Source organism: Pleurodeles waltl, chromosome 1_2 (assembly GCF_031143425.1).
Source record: "Pleurodeles waltl isolate 20211129_DDA chromosome 1_2, aPleWal1.hap1.20221129, whole genome shotgun sequence".
NCBI lineage: Eukaryota > Metazoa > Chordata > Amphibia > Caudata > Salamandridae > Pleurodeles > Pleurodeles waltl.
In genome coordinates, this window is record NC_090437.1 from 326150521 (window position 1) to 326169033 (window position 18513).

At 40.0% G+C, this 18513-nt stretch overlaps 1 protein-coding gene across 12 annotated transcripts in view; it reads left to right on the forward strand.

Moving 5' to 3' along the window:
• MPDZ (multiple PDZ domain crumbs cell polarity complex component) overlaps positions 1-18513 on the forward strand; it is a 1044214-nt gene that overhangs the window by 167885 nt on the left and 857816 nt on the right. For 11 of the 12 annotated variants that reach the window (XM_069238948.1, XM_069238974.1, XM_069239000.1 and 8 more), the window contains exons 7-8: positions 9102-9230; positions 16548-16757. In XM_069238948.1, coding sequence (XP_069095049.1) covers positions 9102-9230; positions 16548-16757 — 339 coding nt within the window. The remainder of the gene's footprint in view (positions 1-9101; positions 9231-16547; positions 16758-18513) is intronic. The other variant, XM_069238964.1, reaches the window with a different exon arrangement.

The window sequence follows — 18513 nt, forward strand, 5'->3', positions numbered from 1 at the left end:
TGTACCCCCTACTATTCACAGCGATAATGGAGCATGGCTTAAGATTTGATACTTACATTGAATATAGTAATGATGTTTTCCAGAATTATTTTGCTTCCTTCCAAGAAAATAATCTAGTTTTGAGTAACTGTTACCTGAAAAGGAGAACATGTAAGGTCTGTTAGTAGGGCTCTCCAATCTCAATTTACTTGTTATGTAAGTAGTTTTATTAGCTTCTCATCTTTTATACTTAGTTATTATTATCTAACGTGGAATCATATTTCTCACAATAATCATTTCGAACAGTGTTAAAGTCCCCTGCTATTAATAGTCTGTCATTGTTTATGGACAAGGATATACATTTCTTTATTATGTCTCCCACACTTCCAGTGATCAGTTATTAGGGCAATACATAGTATAATGTTATGTTTTTGTAATTGATGCTTACTTCAATGTGACTTGTCTGCCAAGCTCCATCACAGTAAATTGACAAAGTCAATCGTTGGATGTGTTTATTAGAAAGAGATCACAAAAGGATGATGGATGGAGTGCTGAACAAAGCAAACACTCACCCCTAGTCACAGATCTGGGTTTAATCCATTTTTTTTTTGCTCACCATGCCACCCCAGTTTGGACCCACCCATATGCAAATCAGTCTTTACCCTGTTTCTCATGGGAACAGTCAAGCCCGAACTGCCAGGCCAGGTACTCACTGGACCGGAAACAAGTATTCTTGGATCGGTTTCAGGGTATCACCCTTCATCAGCCAGGCTAGCTTGAATCCAGTGGCACAGTGAGCACGGGACCCACGTCTGGGCATACCCTTCCCACTTAGTGCAACTTTAGCAACACAAAAGGATGATAGACGGAGTGCTGAACAAAGCAGATACTCACCCTCAGTCACAGATCTGGGTTTAATGTGATTGATTAAACCCATTACAAAAAATAAATTCATACATCTTGGGTATATACATAGCTTTAACATAAAATTTCACCACATGTCTGTTGCATATACGGTGAATAAAATACTATTAAAATTTGTGGATAAAATATGCATTTGCTGCAGATGCAGCCTATACTTAATCTTACAAATATTGATTGAGCCTTCAGTCGGTTAATTTATTAACCAGAACGGTGTAAAATTCAGTTTTTTTTAAAAGCAACTTGTACAAATGTGTCTGTTCAAGACATATCTGAAGTGTTGAAAATACTAAAACAGTTTCTGTGCTTTGACACTGATAAATTGCATTACGTAAGAAAATAGATGTAAGAAATTGTGAAGGATGTGATTTCTACCCAAGTAATAAGTGTCAAACCCTGTCACACCAAACAGTTTCAATAATTCAAACGCAGGCTGAACTGTAGTAGATAATGTGCAATGTTTTTATCAACTCTAATATAGTCAAAAAGACAACATTTAAATCACACACTCAATTGTTATAAGCAAATAAATATTTAATAAGAAAAATTACACCGAAAACACTAAAATCGAATAAGTGCGACCAGAGAGATACATGTTTAAAAGTTTTAAGGCAAATACCTGTCCTACAAGGCCCACTCAGGAGTGACCTACCTAATAATTAAAAGTAGGGTTTCCCTCCTACTAAAAGATTTATTTTGATAGCTGTAGGTTTAAAAGCTGCAGGAGTCAGATGCCCCATGTAGGCTTGAAGCCATATTTTCTTTGTCAGCCTAGTAAATGGCACAATAAATGCTGCAGTCCACAGGTGACAAATAGCTTTCTATGAAATAGTTCTTTTTTTATTTTTTACACAACATACTGTGGCCTTGCTGGAAAGTTAAATATTCTAACTAATCATAAGCCAACTTTAACATGTTTTAGGGGTCAGAACACATTCAGTGAACAGCAGCACCCCAGTGTGCAGAGTTAGAAAATCAGCAGCATAAGCCCACACAAATGGGTGTCACTATGAAAAAAGGTGCAATTTCTCACAATCGGTTTCAAGAATTTTTGTAGTTGCAGAGTCTGCAGTACTGTGGTTCATAAGAGTATTTAGACTATTCTTGATCTGTTCTCTTTAATTGGGAGCAGGAAATACATTCTGATGATGTCATGTTTGGTTCTTCCAAATAGTATTTGCTTTGAAAATGTGTTATTAGTGTAGCTTTATATTATGTCATGTCTGAATTGCATGTATTCTGCAAGGTCTTTGGTTAGAGAGATGAGTAGACACTGTGTTTTTACTTCTGACTTCAGAATAGATTTTGATGCATTATTTCCCTAAATGATGTTCATGTCCACCCTCTGATTGTGAGGTCTAAATATTTAGCCCAGGGATTAAAGTGTGCATGTCCTTCCTGTATAATAGATTGCACAAAAACTTTGAATAGCCTTTTGTGTGATTGATATCGTAGTTTATATTTAATTAAGGCAACTTTGCTTATTAGATCTTAAAAACATTCCTGAAAACCTTGCATTGTAACTGATCCAAAACAGGTGCACATTTTGCAGGGAAGGGAGGCTAATGTCACCAAAAAGTTGACTCTAATAACGTTAAGAATAGCATCAGTAGAGTTGCTGTATTGTTTTGCTTTTATTCAGCATAATGCAAAAGTTAAGGCAGTCTGTTAGCTTTTAATGCTGGATAAATGAAGTCTTGAGGAACATTAGCCATTTAAACAGGCTCCTAAATAAATGTATCAAGAGGTATAGCTAAAGTTGGAGGAACTAAGATGCCAGAGCAATTTGGCATCATTTGTACATGTGCCAAAGACCATAAACTGGGTTTTAGGTACACTGGGTACAAACATACTTGATAGATTGTATAGGTTTAATTTAGTTAGATGTCTCCCGTGGCGTATTTGAATTTGGTTAAATGTGACATAGTTGTCTGCTTATTGTAAAATGTATATATGTTGGGGGCCAGTCCTTGGACAGAAAGACGTGACCCTTGAAAAAGCAACACCAATATTGGCTGTGTACAGACTGAATAGTTATTGGGTCAGGAGCCACAGTTGTTTAAGTCCACTGTGCTAATTCAGTCTGAACTCTAAGTGAGTAATCAACCTTGATTCTAACTCAGTTGTCAAAGTAAAGTGAGATGATGGGCCTCTGTAGAAATGGTGAGATGCCCCTGTTGGCTAGCATAGTCAACTGAGTTTGATGTTCTTTCCCATAGAAAGCAACAGTATAATCGATGAAGCATGCAAACAAAGGGGCTCCGTGTGAGTTTACTGAATAATTAGCTATAAATGTCAGTGATTGAATGTTATTCACACTTGTCCTAAATCCTGTGGAGAAAATGGGTTTACTTGTTTTTGTTTGATCAATACACGTCTCTCCAGTCACTCTTATCGAGTGGCCCCATGCACTCCTTCCATCTCGCTGTCAGGGTATTGATGGGATCCAGCGTATCAGTTATAGTTACCTTAGGGCACGAATTATAGTTACTTGAAATAACTCTAACTAGAACAACTGAATTTCCATGGTTTTGTATGTTTAAAATGGGAGCCTAACCACAACGCTCCGGTAACCTTTGGTTTTTAAGTGAATTTCTATGTTTTTTGTAACATAAAGTAATTTATAACACGTTAATCAAACCACCGCCACGCATGGCCAACCCCCTATAACCACCCAGCCCCTTGCCGTGCACGGCCAAAGGCAGTGCACAGCAGGGATTGGCCACAGGGCCTGCAGCCAACCCCCAGTAACCATCCAGCCCCGTGCCACACATGTGGCGTGGGGTTTGGTTTGGAGCTTGAAGGGGGCAACATTAAATATATATATATATATTTTTAGGGTGGTCCACCACTCACCACTTCCCCAGGGAAACATAATTAACAAAGTTGGGGGCTGTGAAGATTATTCTCCCCCTCCTCACCCCAAGGTCCAGGGGACCACCACCTCTCCAGGGCTACAAAATTACAATAAAGTGGGAGGAGAGCCAAATGGACACCCGCCAGGGCCCGGGGGACCACGACCTCATCCAGGCTACAAGAATGATATAAAGTGGGGAACACACATACTCACATCAAGCAAAAGCAAACGGCTACCTCCTAGGGGTGGGCACCTCAGGAGGTAGCAGGAGCTGGCCCAGGTGGTTGGCAGTCCACACGGCCATATATGGCCCCAGGAAGGGGCAGTGCAGCCCCCCCTTCTTTGATCTTCGGGGGCCGGTGCAGTTGATGTGGTGGTCCCCAGGGCGTATATGGCCCAGGAAGGGTGGGCCGTGTGGTTCCCTTACTATATTAGAAAGAAACATTTTGGCCCCTGGGAGGACTGGTCCCAGGGGAGGGGGAATCCGTGTGGCCCCCTTTATCTTATTTTAATTGCAGCCCCGGCGAGTTGATGGTCCCCAGGGCCTGTGGGGATCTTCCTGGCTGGCCTGCAGAGTTTTGCTATTTTTGTTAATTTTGTATAGTCTGCCCCCTAAGCCCTGATTATGATACAATTTTGCCCCAGGGAGGTGGTGGTCTCTGGGTCTTCAATAAGCCCCCTCCATTTTATTAAAAAAACAAGCACATTGGGGGTTAATTAAACAATATTCTAAAAACAAATTTCAGCTGACCCATGGCTCAAGCCACAGATTTCTCCGAGAAATTAAAAACAAAATGGTTTTAAGCCTTGGCAGGGTGCTTGGTCCAGGAGGTTAGGGTATTCATATATTGCCCCTTTTTCTTTGTTTTACCGTTTTTGTGGGGACTCAACTGAAGTAGAGTCCCAAAATAGCTGCCAACCCTTCATGTTTGAAGAGTTGGCAGCCAATAAAATCTCAGCAGGAGATCTCTCTGGATCCGCGGCCTTAGATATACAAATTTCTTTTCCCTTTAATGTTTCCACCTACTGAACTTATTTGCTCCAAATTTAAAAGACACGTCATCTGCATACCAAAAGCTAAATGTTCAGGCTGCAGGCGTGTCTAAAGAGTCTACTGGAATTAACATGGGAAAATAATTTGTCAAATGGCACCAAAGACAGAGGCAAGTCAGAAAACGCTTTTTCTATGGAAACTAGGTCCGAACTATAACCTACTGGCGACTGCCAGTATGTAAAATATATATATATATTGTATTGTCAAAGAAATTAATTTAATTGAAGTTAGATAATGTATTTTGAAATAATTGAATTGTTAGTAACATTAAAATATAAGTAATTAGTAAAAGTTTTAATTAATATTAAATAACTAAGTATAAAAGTTATTTAGTTTTAAGTAATAACAAGTAAATCAGGTTAAAAGTAATTATTTTTTAAATATACTGGTATATAGTCATAGTTTTTTAAAGATCATTTAGAGATAGCTAAGAATTTTTAGGGTCCCCAAATGAGTAATGCATTGTATGGGTTTTTCAGGGCTGAAGGATGGTTGTGCAAAGTGGGTGCTAAAGGTGTTTTAGGCTTCAGGGTTGAGCAGTGTCAGATAGTAAGGGGTTTTATGGTTGAGGGATGTGTAGATAATAGAAGCAGTAAGAGGATTAAGGGGGTTACCAAAGTAAGTGACATTTTCCATATATGTGTGTGTGTATTTTTATATATATATATATATATATATATATATATATATATATATATATATATATATACACGGATGTTACAGTGACAGCAGTTAATAATTCAACCACCACCATGCATGGCCTTTGCCCGTGTGTGGCAGGGGTTGCCCTCAGGGCCTGGCCCCTTTAAGTAGTCATCCCGTGCCATGCACGCCCTTCAAACAAAAAAGGAAAGAGGGCAGGATAGGAATACCCTGACCCCCTATTCCAGGTTCTGTGGTCCCCAAGGGACCCTGCCCGGGCAAAAAAGCATTTAAAAACGTTTTGGGGGCAAAATTCACAGCAGATTTGGCACAAACATTTTTTAAAACCCAAGCGTGGTCTTCTGCGCTTGTAGAGTATACCCTTGGGTGGGCCAGGTCTGTGGGTATTCACTATTTAAAAAAAAAAAAAGAGGGTGCCGCATGGGCCCCCCCCTACTAGGCTCTTTTATACCACCAGTTCCTCAAGGTTTTTTTAAATCTTGGAGGGGGCCAACCAGACCCCCCTTTATTGGGCTATGAGCCCTGGGGACTACCACCTCCCCAGGCCTTTATTAATATGGAAGGGGGCAGCACGAACCCCCCTTCTGGTACCTGAAAATGCTTCGTGACCACCACCTTCCTGAGGATAAATAAACATTTATTGAGGGGAGGATTGCGTGGACTCACGGGCCCTGGGGACCACCACCTCCCTGGGGCCAGTAACTTATGCGAGACCCCCGTCACCAGACTGATCTTGACCGAGCGACCCAAGCCCGCCCACGTCTACCTGGATGCCCTGCATGACTATGGGCAGGCAAACGGATGAAAATTCTTCTCCCGGTGAGCGGGAGCAGTTTTCCAGCTCCCCTTGCTGGGAGTGGAGTTAGTGTTTATCATTTGGCGGGAGTAGTCACAGCTCCCTCCAAATGAAAGGAAACAGCTGTAACCCAAGAGTGGGCACCTCAAGAGATAGCAGTAGCTGGCCCCAGGGGGTGGTGGTCCCCAGGGCCATTAATGCCTCTAGGAAGAGGGCTGCACATTTTCAAAATTTTAATGTTTGCCAGGAATTCGCAAATCCACTATGATTTTGCTGCAAAAAGTGCAGCAAATTTCCCCAGACATCTTTTTAAAAATGCATTTTTTCCCTGACTGGTCCCAGTTTTAACAACATTGCTGCCAACAATTCCTGATTGAAGTGTTGGCATCCAATTATATCTCTGCATGAGACCAGAAGTATTCTCAAAGTGTTTGTGCTTCTTGATATACACATTTGGTTTTCTTTACATATCTCAGAAACTACTGAATGGATTTACACCACACAACAAAAAGGGCACTTTCTTGACCAAAATTACCTCACTGCCAAATTTGATGTAATTCTATCCAGCGGTTCAGGCTGTAGTCGTGTTCAAAATCTTGCAAGGGGAAAAAGCATTTCGGCACCCTCCTCCCCCTTTTTCGCAGCCCCTGCTTGACAAATCATTCCAAAACTTTCAGGATACCAGCTGAAGTGACTGTGGTACTGTGCAATGATGTTACAGTTAAGGTTGCATGTACTTCTGTATTGTCACCATCTACTGTGGTAACGACTCCTAATGTTCTTTAATATGATCTACCTTGCAATCTTTGGCAAAGGGGGACAAATGACAACATATCTGACGATAACTGCAGTCTCAGATACCTATCCATCTGTAGCTTTGCCTTTAAGGGGCACTGTTAAATCCCTCTCCAGTCTCACTGTTTTCTCCTGGAACTTGGCTGGTGTTAAAGCAAAACTATTAGCTCCTGAATGGTTACTTTATATCTGGGAATTCGATGTGTGTATGTTTCAGGAGACTTGGGCTGCATCTAAAGTGTGTATTAATGGCTTCATGACATACAGTGTTGAAGCTAAGTCTCTTGGGAAACATGGGGAGAAAGTAGTGGGCTGCTTATTTTAATAACAAATGACCTATACTGCAGCTATACTGCAGTCAGACAAGCTTGGAGATTGATTCTCATGATCTTTTTGGGGTCTTGGTAAAGTTTCCGTCAGGTTACATTTGTCGCTGATTAAGATTCATGTCAGACCGTTTCCTGTGGGTGTGGAATCCACTGTTTTGACTTGTTTAGAGGATATACTCGAATTGCATCAACAGAATTCTAAGGTAATAGTGGGAGGAGATTTTAACCCCTTTTTTGAGCGGTCACCATATATTAGTGAGCTTACTGACGATGGAGATGAGCAGTAGAATATTATCCAATTAGAGGGGAAGACATGATGTAATATTACACGTCTAGGCCTGCAGTTGACTGCTATAGTTATGGGCCAGAGTATTAGGCCCTGTAATGTCCGCACTCGCTTGGATTCTCCTAGAATGGCCACTTTTAAATGGGGTTTCTGCACGAGTATAATTGATTATGTCTTTTTTAGATGTAGGGCTGTGACCACTAACGCACGACATGAGTTGATATTCATCTGGATAGTAACTACAACCCTCTGCTTTTATTTATTTTCGATGATGCCCTAAATAAGACCGATTCTACTAGATCCACTTGAGTCCCTTAGCAACCATAAGAGGGTTGCTTGGCCACAAGTTATGTCTAATTGCAAATTGTATGCTGAGATATATGATCTATTAGTGAGTTTTTTAGGTGATTTTGAAAATGTCTCTAGCACGGTCATTCCTGTTTTAGAGGTACATAAATCTTTTTTTTCCTTTGCTGCAAGATATTTTTAAAAACAAATTAGACTTAAGAATTTTGTCCGTGCCACAGAGGTAAAATGATTTAACACTTGATGCAAGGTATCTATCTAAAGCAAGCTTAAGAGCGGAGGTTAAATGGCGTTCATTAGAAGCACGGAGCACTCCATTGTTTTCAATGGAGCTCCCAACATTCCAGAGTTCTAATTTAATTATATTTATATATATATATATATATATATATATATATATATATATATATATATATACAGCCAGATGTAATGACCACGATGTAGTGAATCGTGAGGTAAATTGACATTCCTTTAAGACGAGTTCATAACACTATTCAAATAAAACAATTTAATTGGTAATAAAGGATCTTTTAAGTAAAGCTAGACCTGATTTCTTCCGATTTTGTCTTGGGGCCTTTTATTTTGGGGAGTAAACATTCCCTTTTATTTCATCTTTCGTATCAGGTCTTGTGAGCTTAAGGAAATACATGTAGGGCAGTACTTCACTTACGTCAAGATTGGAAAAAGTAACCACTGAATCAAGTTGTCATTTTCCCATAGATCACATAAACTCAAGCATTCAGTACTAGGTTCTCCAAAAGTGTCTTACTTTCTTAAACCGTTGCGTTGAGTTAGGATTGGAAAAAAGGAATTGCTGAAGGCGGACGCTAGCTTTGCATTTTGAAGGCAGAGCATTAGATTGTACCTGAAAATCCATTCCAAGGTATGCATCGGTGTGCAAGGCAGACATTCATTCACCTTTGTGTATTCTCAATAGCATCAGTGTAGGTGATGTGGCTGTATCTCTTTTGCAGGATGGAGACATAATAGAGATGTTAGCGCTCACAGTGAGCGCAAGTGAGTTCTGGCCCCTGGAATATGCAGGAGTGTGCTTTGCATATTTCTTTGGTATAATATAGGTGTTATATGATAATTCTGCATATGTTTTCCTTTAGGTTCACTGGCAGCACGTGGAGACCATTGAGCTTGTGAATGATGGATCTGGTTTAGGATTTGGCATTGTAGGAGGCAAATCTTCAGGAGTGATTGTGAAAACCATTCTACCAGGAGGCATAGCAGATCAGGTAAACAGCACCAACCTTGTTGTTTACTTTGGCAAATTATCTGTGGACTTTGTGTGCTGCCTGGCATTTAACTGTTGATTATTATTACTGTTTTTCCTTATCGCAAAATATTTTTGAAGGCAAGAAAACCTAGGTCACTTTGGACCATTTAATGATGCCTAGGCTCAAAAACAGTTGTCTGCGATAAATGTTTAGCATAGTTACTGCAAATGGTGTCTCCAACTCTGCAGCAAAATGTTATCCCCACAGCTTCTAGTGCGAACATGGTTGCTAAGCAACCACTTAGTTAGCACCTATTACAGCGTGAACTTGGCTGGAGAACATAATACAGGCATTGGTTTATTAATTTACTGGTATGCCGTCGTAGACAGAAGACCCAAACTCCATTCGTAGTCATGGTGTGGCTTGCTGTGTGTTATAGTTTTGCAGCCTAAACTCTTAGGGTAACACAGGGAAGATTTACTTATGACGTGAAGCATCAGAAGGTAGATGCCAACAGGTAAGCTTAATTCACTAAACACAGAGAAGGAAAATGCCTACGTCACTAGAACTATGCAGTGGGATGGATTTGTACATCTTATCTGACTAAAACATTTTGTGGTAATAAATGAAAATGTTGGATTTTCAGAAAGCCATGATGATTTTACTATGCAGGGAATTACTCGTGCATCCTTTTTGCAGTTTATTAGTATAATTTCTTAACAGTTATATTTTTAAATCGTCAGTGCTGAGAATGTCTTTGCATGCATGTCTGTATTGGTGTTTATAGAGCATGAACGTTGCTGGTGACCAGAGGACTGCTGAGGATAGGGGTGTTGGGAGACAATACAGGATTTGCTAATTAAGTGGGAATTTATGTCTTAGAATTGCACAATGGCATTACATTGCACGTACATAGAACTGCACTTCACATATTTATATTTCATTTCCCAGTGTCACTTATAACTGTACTCATGCTGAGAATGTCCTAAATAGTAACACACCACAATGAAGAGACAGTCCTCTATCAATTGGAATAGTCTTTGCTACAGCCTTGTCTCAACACTGCTGCATGGCTGATGTGATCACATATAATATCAGTAATAATAATAATAATATCAGTCAGGGGTGCACCTGAATCTGAAGAGCTTCTAAGACTGCTGATGAAGAAAGGCTCATATACCTTATACACCTGTGTTTCCAGTTCCTCCTTGCCACACCGACCACAAAGATAAGTTTCTCTGTGGAATCTCTACTTCCTAACAGTTATTGTCTAGAGACTATTCCTGCTCAATTTCAAGTAGCAACACAGAAAACGTTAGCATGGAGGTGTTCTGGTTGGGGCAGTGTCCTCAGTCACAAAATTCGACTCACAAAGGACCAGTAGTGATAACTGGTCCTCTGTAAGCTGCACCAAAAACATTTTTTGATATATTTTACTCTACTGAAACACAGGAGTCACTTGTTTTCATGGGGGATACCGATAACCCCAAACAAGGAGTTGTGTCACAGTGGGTCCAGATGAGAACAGATTACAAATCACAATTAGAATTAGAAATGGTACTGTTCACAAGTCAGTTAAAATTACAACATGACTTGATGCCCATATGTTGTAGACTATAGAAGACCTGACGGGGCCACCATGGCTTTCATGCTTACCAGTAATTTGTGAAAGCCCTCTGCCCCATATTGATGGACACTTCATGCAGTGTGAAAAAGAATTCTAGAGATGGATCATACGTTTGTCTGACACTGGATAAAGTATTTGCCTTTAGCTCTCATGGAGACTAGGGATTGTCAGTTCACCCTTTTAGCTCAGTCACCACATGAGATGTGAACCTTCTGTGGTAGGTTACTCATACTGTAAATGCAAGAAAACTCCAACTCATCCCCCATTTTCAATCCCCAACAAATACAGATATAAAATGCATCACTGGGAAAGGGAGGCTTGTCTAGTGATCCCACTACTGGATATCTAGAAGGCTATAGTCAAACAAAAAAGGCATCGAGGCATTGCATATTTTTGGCCCAATGGGGTTCACTCTATGTATGAAGGTAAGTACAGTCACTGAACCAGGCCACGTTGACCTCCAAGGCCACCTGGTGACATGGTACTCTTTTCTAATGAACACTGCAAAACCTACGTTTCTGACACATATTTTGTATCTCTTAAATGTATTTTGCTATCAAAGCAGACCTTTTCTGAGGGAATTCTGCTTATAACTTGCATTTTTAAAAATATAGAATCACTAAGACTGATTATTTTGATTTGGACAGAATTTGCATTATTTGTGCATGGTTTCCATATACACAATTCTCTAATAATCAGAGTAAGTGGTTGCCATGAAATGTAAAGAACCCCACTTTGCTGCACCTTGCAAGTTAATTTTAAACAGTTCTGGGGGTCACAAACATGAAGTTGCTCAGGAAAGGACTCTATTAATGAAAGGAAAAGGAGCCTGGTGTTTATCCTTAAATTTCAATCTGTTTTATTGAAGGTTAACACAGTATACCCCCAGCACCTTTGAGATGGGTACCAGGCACTTTACATACGCAAAAAATAGGTCCTGAAGAAAGCCTAATTGACCCCTTTGGGGCACATAGATCAATGGCTGAAACATGTCGACCTTGAATTAGATGTAGGAGCACATCATAGCTCCAGGTACGTCACACACTGCTTTTAATCTTGTCCGAGAGCAGCAGTAATAAAAAGGTGCACTAGTACAAGGGCGCCCTCTAGACAATTTTAAATCACACTTTTTCACTTTGTTGATGCACATATTACATTGTGAGTGCACATACACAAAAAAAAACCTCTGACCTGCTCCACTGTAATCAGGTGTGGAAGCACACCCCATATGTGCTAGGCACCTGGGTGGGACCCTGATGATGAAGCATGCCACCAGCTGAGATTGTATACCCGCTTTTGTTGATTTGATTATAATTTTGTTCAGGAAAGTAAACAGGTACTCTACTTTTCTCACTCTTTCCTATATTGGTTTTCATTAGCGTAGCACCTAATTTAATATTCACATAATGTGTGAGGGAGCTAGGAAGATAACACATACTTTCGAAAACAACTGCATAGTAGTTTTCTGTGGCATGATTCTGAGTTTGATACTGTTATACAACTAGTGAGAAGATGCAAAATTGGTGTGTTTGTTTCACTGTCCTCTGGTATTTATAATCAGTACCCTTAATTAACCAATTTTACTCCCTTGACTGTCCCTATTTTTTGCACTTTATTGGTGTTTATAGCCTGTAGCTATAGCTTCACCAGTATGTATTGTTGAAGGATTCTATGACCATGTTGGACCTGCAGCTTTTAGACTCTGAGGGTCACTATGGAATATACTGTGCGGCTGGAGGAATGAATGTGCTCTGCAGGTGGGTGCAGAGGAGTGCGAAGTTGCAAAGATCCTGGAGAACACACCTTTCTAGCTTGGCCCTAAAAGCAACAGCACACTGTCATGGTCAGACCAACATAGGGTGGAATTGTTTGCTTGTCAAGGGAGCACGAGGAATTCAACTGCCTTTCTGCCAGGCCTTTAAAAATAAAAAAGTCCTTCCATTAGAAGAAGGATAGCTGGTAGGCGTAGAATGTGTTGCTGAGGCTCTCCGGAGCCACCAACTGAGTTTGGGGTCAACGAAATCAAGAAAACATACTTAAACAGAAAGCCAGCCTGATGTCCTGGGAGGCCAAAGGGAGCAGAGTCCCCAATGCTTATCTTGCAAGGATTCCAGACTTCTGAAAAGATCCAGCCCCATGTCCTTCAGGGAAGCCCTAACCTAGTACAAAGACTATATCTTGGGTTCCACTGTCAACACCAGTTGAGGATCTTCCATCTAGGGTGTGCCTGTGAGCGAAACTTTGGCTCAAGTGGAGTCTTCAGCCTTGAAAGAACCATGTTTCAAGCTCCTGAGCAACAGCATAAAAGGCGTTGACAGTCTGCACTGACCTCTGTTCTCAAAGCCATAATGGCACTAAAAACCTACCTGCGCTCCACGGAAATCTCTACAATGGCCTGTTGAACCTTGATGCTGATAGACCTCAACATGGCATCGAGATACAGCCAGTACTCAAATCGGTTTCAGAACCAGCCTTGATGTCCGGTGAATCCACAGGTACTGAGGAAGAAATGGAGCAACTCATCAAACATCTGGCCAAGGGCGTAACACAGAAGAGGCAAAAAGTTAGTGTAGGGAGGGAAGATCATCTTCGATGTTAACGTAATATTTGCTGTGGAGGTGGCTGACACTAGCATCCTCCTTTCGAGAGTCAAAAGCTTTTTCTCTGAAGTAAACCAGCACCTTCTTAATGTCCCTATCAAATGTTTTCAGGCCTCAGTAGAAATGTATAGTAGATAAAATACAGAAGAACATAGCCAAGGCAGTGGGGAAAATTTAGAACCAAACAGGGTGTCAGATTAACAAACAGTAGTCATCTTGCTCCTAGCGGCCTGTAGACATGGTGCCATATTTATAACCCAAAAATACAGCCATTTGTTTTAATGGGAGGAATTCAAAGTGAAGAAACAGGCTTCATAAAACATTAAGATGTAATTGACTTAATTGAAAGTGGAGAAAAACGTTAAGACAATGTTTCATGGAAATAATTTTCTTCACTTTAAATTTCTACCAATAGTGTATTTTTCAGTTATAAATATGGCACAGTGGCTACTGGACACTGAGAACAAGAGACACACTTGGAAATGGGAGAAAATTAAAAAGAAGTGTTCAGTTAATCTTTTAAGATAACTTTTCGTTTTAATGTTCTCCCATTTAAAAGCCATTCAGAAACAACATTTGGTTTTCATGCTCCGAAATTGAGTTGAGAAGTACTAATATTTATGTGTTGAATACCTCAGTGCTTCAGTTGTTTACCTCTGTACCCCAGCCTGGGTCATACATGTAACTGAGCAGTACTCCTTATCAAACCTTGCTGTCTGCATCCTGATGATAACAACGTAAAATAAACACATCCTTGCCTTAACTTTAAAAGAAACGGTCACCCTGTGTTTATTTAAAAATGAAGGCTGCGAGCTATGCTGAAGAGGGTGTGTGGGCTACTGGTCGCTTGCGATCCACAGGTTGGAGACACTGGATTTTAATCTTTATTCTGCTCTCAGTGATACTGTTTGACCTGCTACACTCTTATTTATCAATGTTTCTGTGGTGGAACATAGAAATCACTTCCTTGAGTAGAGTTATGGAGCTATAGGATTTGATGGTGGAGGAACCGGTCACGCAGGTGCATGAAGATCAGGTCATTCTTAGGACAGACATGTGATCTCTGACTAAGGCTGTTTCTCAGTGTTGACCAAACCATTGACATGCCAATTGTCTTTAGGGCACAGGAAGGGGTTTATGCACCTTAAACAGCAAAAGAGCCCTTGGCTTCCATTAAGAAAATGAAGAACTATTTGTTGCATTTGCTAAGCCTTATTTTTGAAAAACAGTTTGCAAGGCAGCCCTTGCCAGATGGATAGTCAAGTGCTTCCAAGTGTGCTATACTATGGCAAAATGCATTATGCCTAGGGCGTGTTCCACCTGAAAAAGGTAGGCACAGTGGCTTTCTTTGCAGTATCCCACTTTCTGCCATTTGTAAGGCTGCATCATGGTGAGCAACTATCACTTTCATGAATCATTTTGGTGTGAACATTGATGCCTGCCATGACTCAAAGTTTGGGCGACCTGTTCAAAATAATTTGTCTAATCAGCTTCCACTACTGCTCACAGACCACCACTTTGGAAAGAAGGCCACTGCTTTTCAGTCTATGTAGAGCACATGCTGCTAACATAAACATATGCTGCACATTTACAAAAAGTGTTTCTGGTAACAGTCAGTTTGAAGCTTTTAGTGCTAGTTGATTCACATGCTGTCTCCTACCTCCATGATGCTAGCTTATAAACTAGTGTAATGTTTGTACTAGTACATAAGTATCTCAAATTCACAGAACACCTAGACAGTCCTGCTTTGCTTCACTACTTGTAATTTTTGTAAGCCATATGGTAAAACACATATTAAGGTGGATCCTTGGTCCTGGTACCCTATGGGTATGGAGAGGGATCACAACTGACCTCCCAAAAAAACTTCTATGCCAAACAAAACCATCTTGCAGCATCTGCGCTCAACACTAGATGGCTGTAGTTTGAAAAACGTGTGATCTACAGCACTACATACTGCAAACAGCTCGATACAGGTAAGTAAAGTTTTCCTGGTATTGCAAGACTTCTTTTCAAAATGTAACTGTAACCAAACTTTTCAAAGTTTACAAAACTTAGCATTCTTCACAATGTTTTAAACTTCTCAGGATCTACATCTGAAAATTAAATTCTACCCGCCCCTAAGTGTGATGTGCTATATTTGTGTTTCAGTGTGGGAGCAAATAATGAAAGAAAGAGATGCATGCATTTACAAAAATGAGCATTAAATATGGCTTGCAGTGAGCTAAATAAGTAGGAGACAGACATAAACAAAGTCAGAACAATGAAAAGGATACTGATGCAAAGGTATTGAAGAGGACACTTGAACATGAAATGCAACTAGGAAGGGGAAGGAAGAGGAACACCCAGAGGTACAGATGGATGAATGGAAGGAAGAGAGATGGAAGACAAGAGAGACAGGTTTTCAGTCCAAAAAGGGTTCAATATTTAAGAAATTAATAGTACAGAGAGAACGAGTAATGAAAATTGAGCTGATGAAGGACTTCAGAGAGGGCCATTGAAACAGAGCGATGTAAACCTGGGCAGAAGTTGAAAGGCAACATGATTGAGACCATAAGAGAATTCAAAAGGAGATTTGAAGACATGTGAAATAGTGTCTGAGCATGAAATATAAGCCACAGAGCATGCATATCACAACAAAGGTATGCGGATGAGGCATGGAAGGAGGAAGAGTGAATATAGAAAATGATGTATACTAAAACGTGTGCTAGAAATTCAATGCAGCGATGGAGAATTCACAATAAAAGAGCATAAAGAGCATAATTTTTACAGGAAAAAAATAACCCAAAGAGATAAACAGTGCTGGAAATATCTTTGAGATGCACCTCTTTTTTGTGAGCACTACCACATCTACAAAAAATATAAATGTTAACAGTTGTACCCATATTTATAATAAAATGTAGTTTTTAATTGTCTAGAATTTCTAATCATGCTATACTTTTAAATTAAGACCAAGTTAATGCATTCACTTCAAATGCTCATTACATTTGTTTAATTTCAGTAATTTGATAGTATATCAAAAGCCATAATGTGAGTCATTGTTTTTCTTTAGGTACACCTGGGAAGGGTAAAATATATAATATTCACTAATTCAATGATTCATTTCTCTAGCATGGCAGACTATACAGTGGAGATCATATCTTGAAGATCGGTGAAACAGACTTGGCTGGAATGGGAAGTGAACAGGTGGCACAAGTACTCAGACAGTGTGGAAATCGAGTAAAGCTGGTCATTGCTCGGGGCCCCGTGAATGATGGTTGTGCACCGACCCATGCAAGTATCCCAACTCCACCTCCACTGCCTCCGGTACCAGAGAAGCAGGTATTTCTAAAGCCCAATGTCTGAAGACCATGTTGGGTTTACACTTAATGTTGCTTCTCAAAATTGCTTTAGTTCCAAATGTCTAGCATATCTACATAAGGTTTTCCATGCTATGATTGTAAAGGGGAGTCATTTACGTTTTTAGCGATTATCTTGAAAAATGAAATTGATCCCTCTGGGCCGGACCAACATGGTACAATTCAGTTTCGATTGTTAGCCATGATACTGTAAATGCTGATGACTATTTTGATTTTAAAAAACATAGAGAACTGTACCAAAAGGTTGTTTGCCTTTGCAATATATGCAACTGGAGAAATATGGCTGTAAAGAATTCCTTAAGGTAGTCTGGAAACTTTAACACACAAATCAACACATACCTTTCTTAATGATTGCCAAATGTAGAGGTGAGCCATAGAAAGGCAAAACCAATCACTGTCGAAACCTTATTATGGGCCTTTTGGTCTGCCTTATGTAAAACACATTTTTCCTTCTCTTGAAACTGATTCTCCCGCCTAGCTAATTTTCTGCATTTGCACAGCATTGTTTTGTTTGCAGCACACAGTAGTAAAATGAATGTGGGCTATTTTTTATCAGTCTTACTTGTCTGTATGTGGAAGTATGTATTTTTATAAAGTGCAACTTCTAATTGTGTCTGGCATGTATGTCCAATGAATCTAGAAGAATGTAACAAATCTAGTAAAGACATTTGCAAACGTGTATCCTTTTCATTAAATGGTAATCCTACATCATAATCTCACTCAAGCAATTAACATAATTGATCCAAAACACATACTTTGAAGGAAAGACCAAAAGTAAACCAAGATTGTAGAAATTCACTAATTCTATAAGGTAAGATGTTAAGAACATCAGCAAAAATAACAGCACAATTACTACCAGTCTTACATTCAAAATTATTCAGTATGTTTACAGACATAACATAATCATGCTCCAAATACATAATTCACAGCATATGTACCAGCACAAGCAGCACTGTTCAAAAAACATAATGCAACATTTAAATGATGCCATTCCAACATGGGATAATACAAAAATATAAAAATGTACAACCAAATGACATAGTGATCACATAACAATGTACGCAAAGGCCAATTTTTATAAATGATGTGATTATTATGCCATTTATTTGTGTTTTTTTCTTTTCTTTTAGTTCTTTGTTGATTGTTGCTACAGATAACAATATTTGCGAAGCTAATAGCGCTCACCTATGCAATTGTATTTTAACTGTGTTGTACACTAGTGTGGCTGCTGTTCAGCGTGGCTAAAGGTTAGTGCTATGGGGTAGGGTGGGGTGGAATGGATTGGGGTACACTGGAGTAGAGCAGAATAGGGTAGATTGGGTGTGGAGTGGAGTTAGAGAGGGGTAGAAAGAAGTAGGGTGGATTGGAGTAGATCGGATTGCAGGAATTGGGTACATTAACATGGTCGATTGGAGTGGGGTAGATTGAACTGCGATAGATTGGGGTGAGTGGGGTATATTGGAGAAGAGTGGGATGGATTTGAAATGGAATGAGGTCGGATTGCACTGGCATATATACTGGAGTAGATTGTCATGGACTTAGATTGGGTGGATTGGGGAAAAGTGGAGTGCTGTGGATTGGGGTTGATTGGAATGGGGTAGTTTGGAGTGGGGTAGATTAGGGTAGGTTAGAGTCTGGTAGGTTGGAGTGGGGTAGGTTGGAGTGGAGTAGATTGGAGGGGAGTGGGATACAGTGGAGTGGGGTAGATGAGGGTGGAA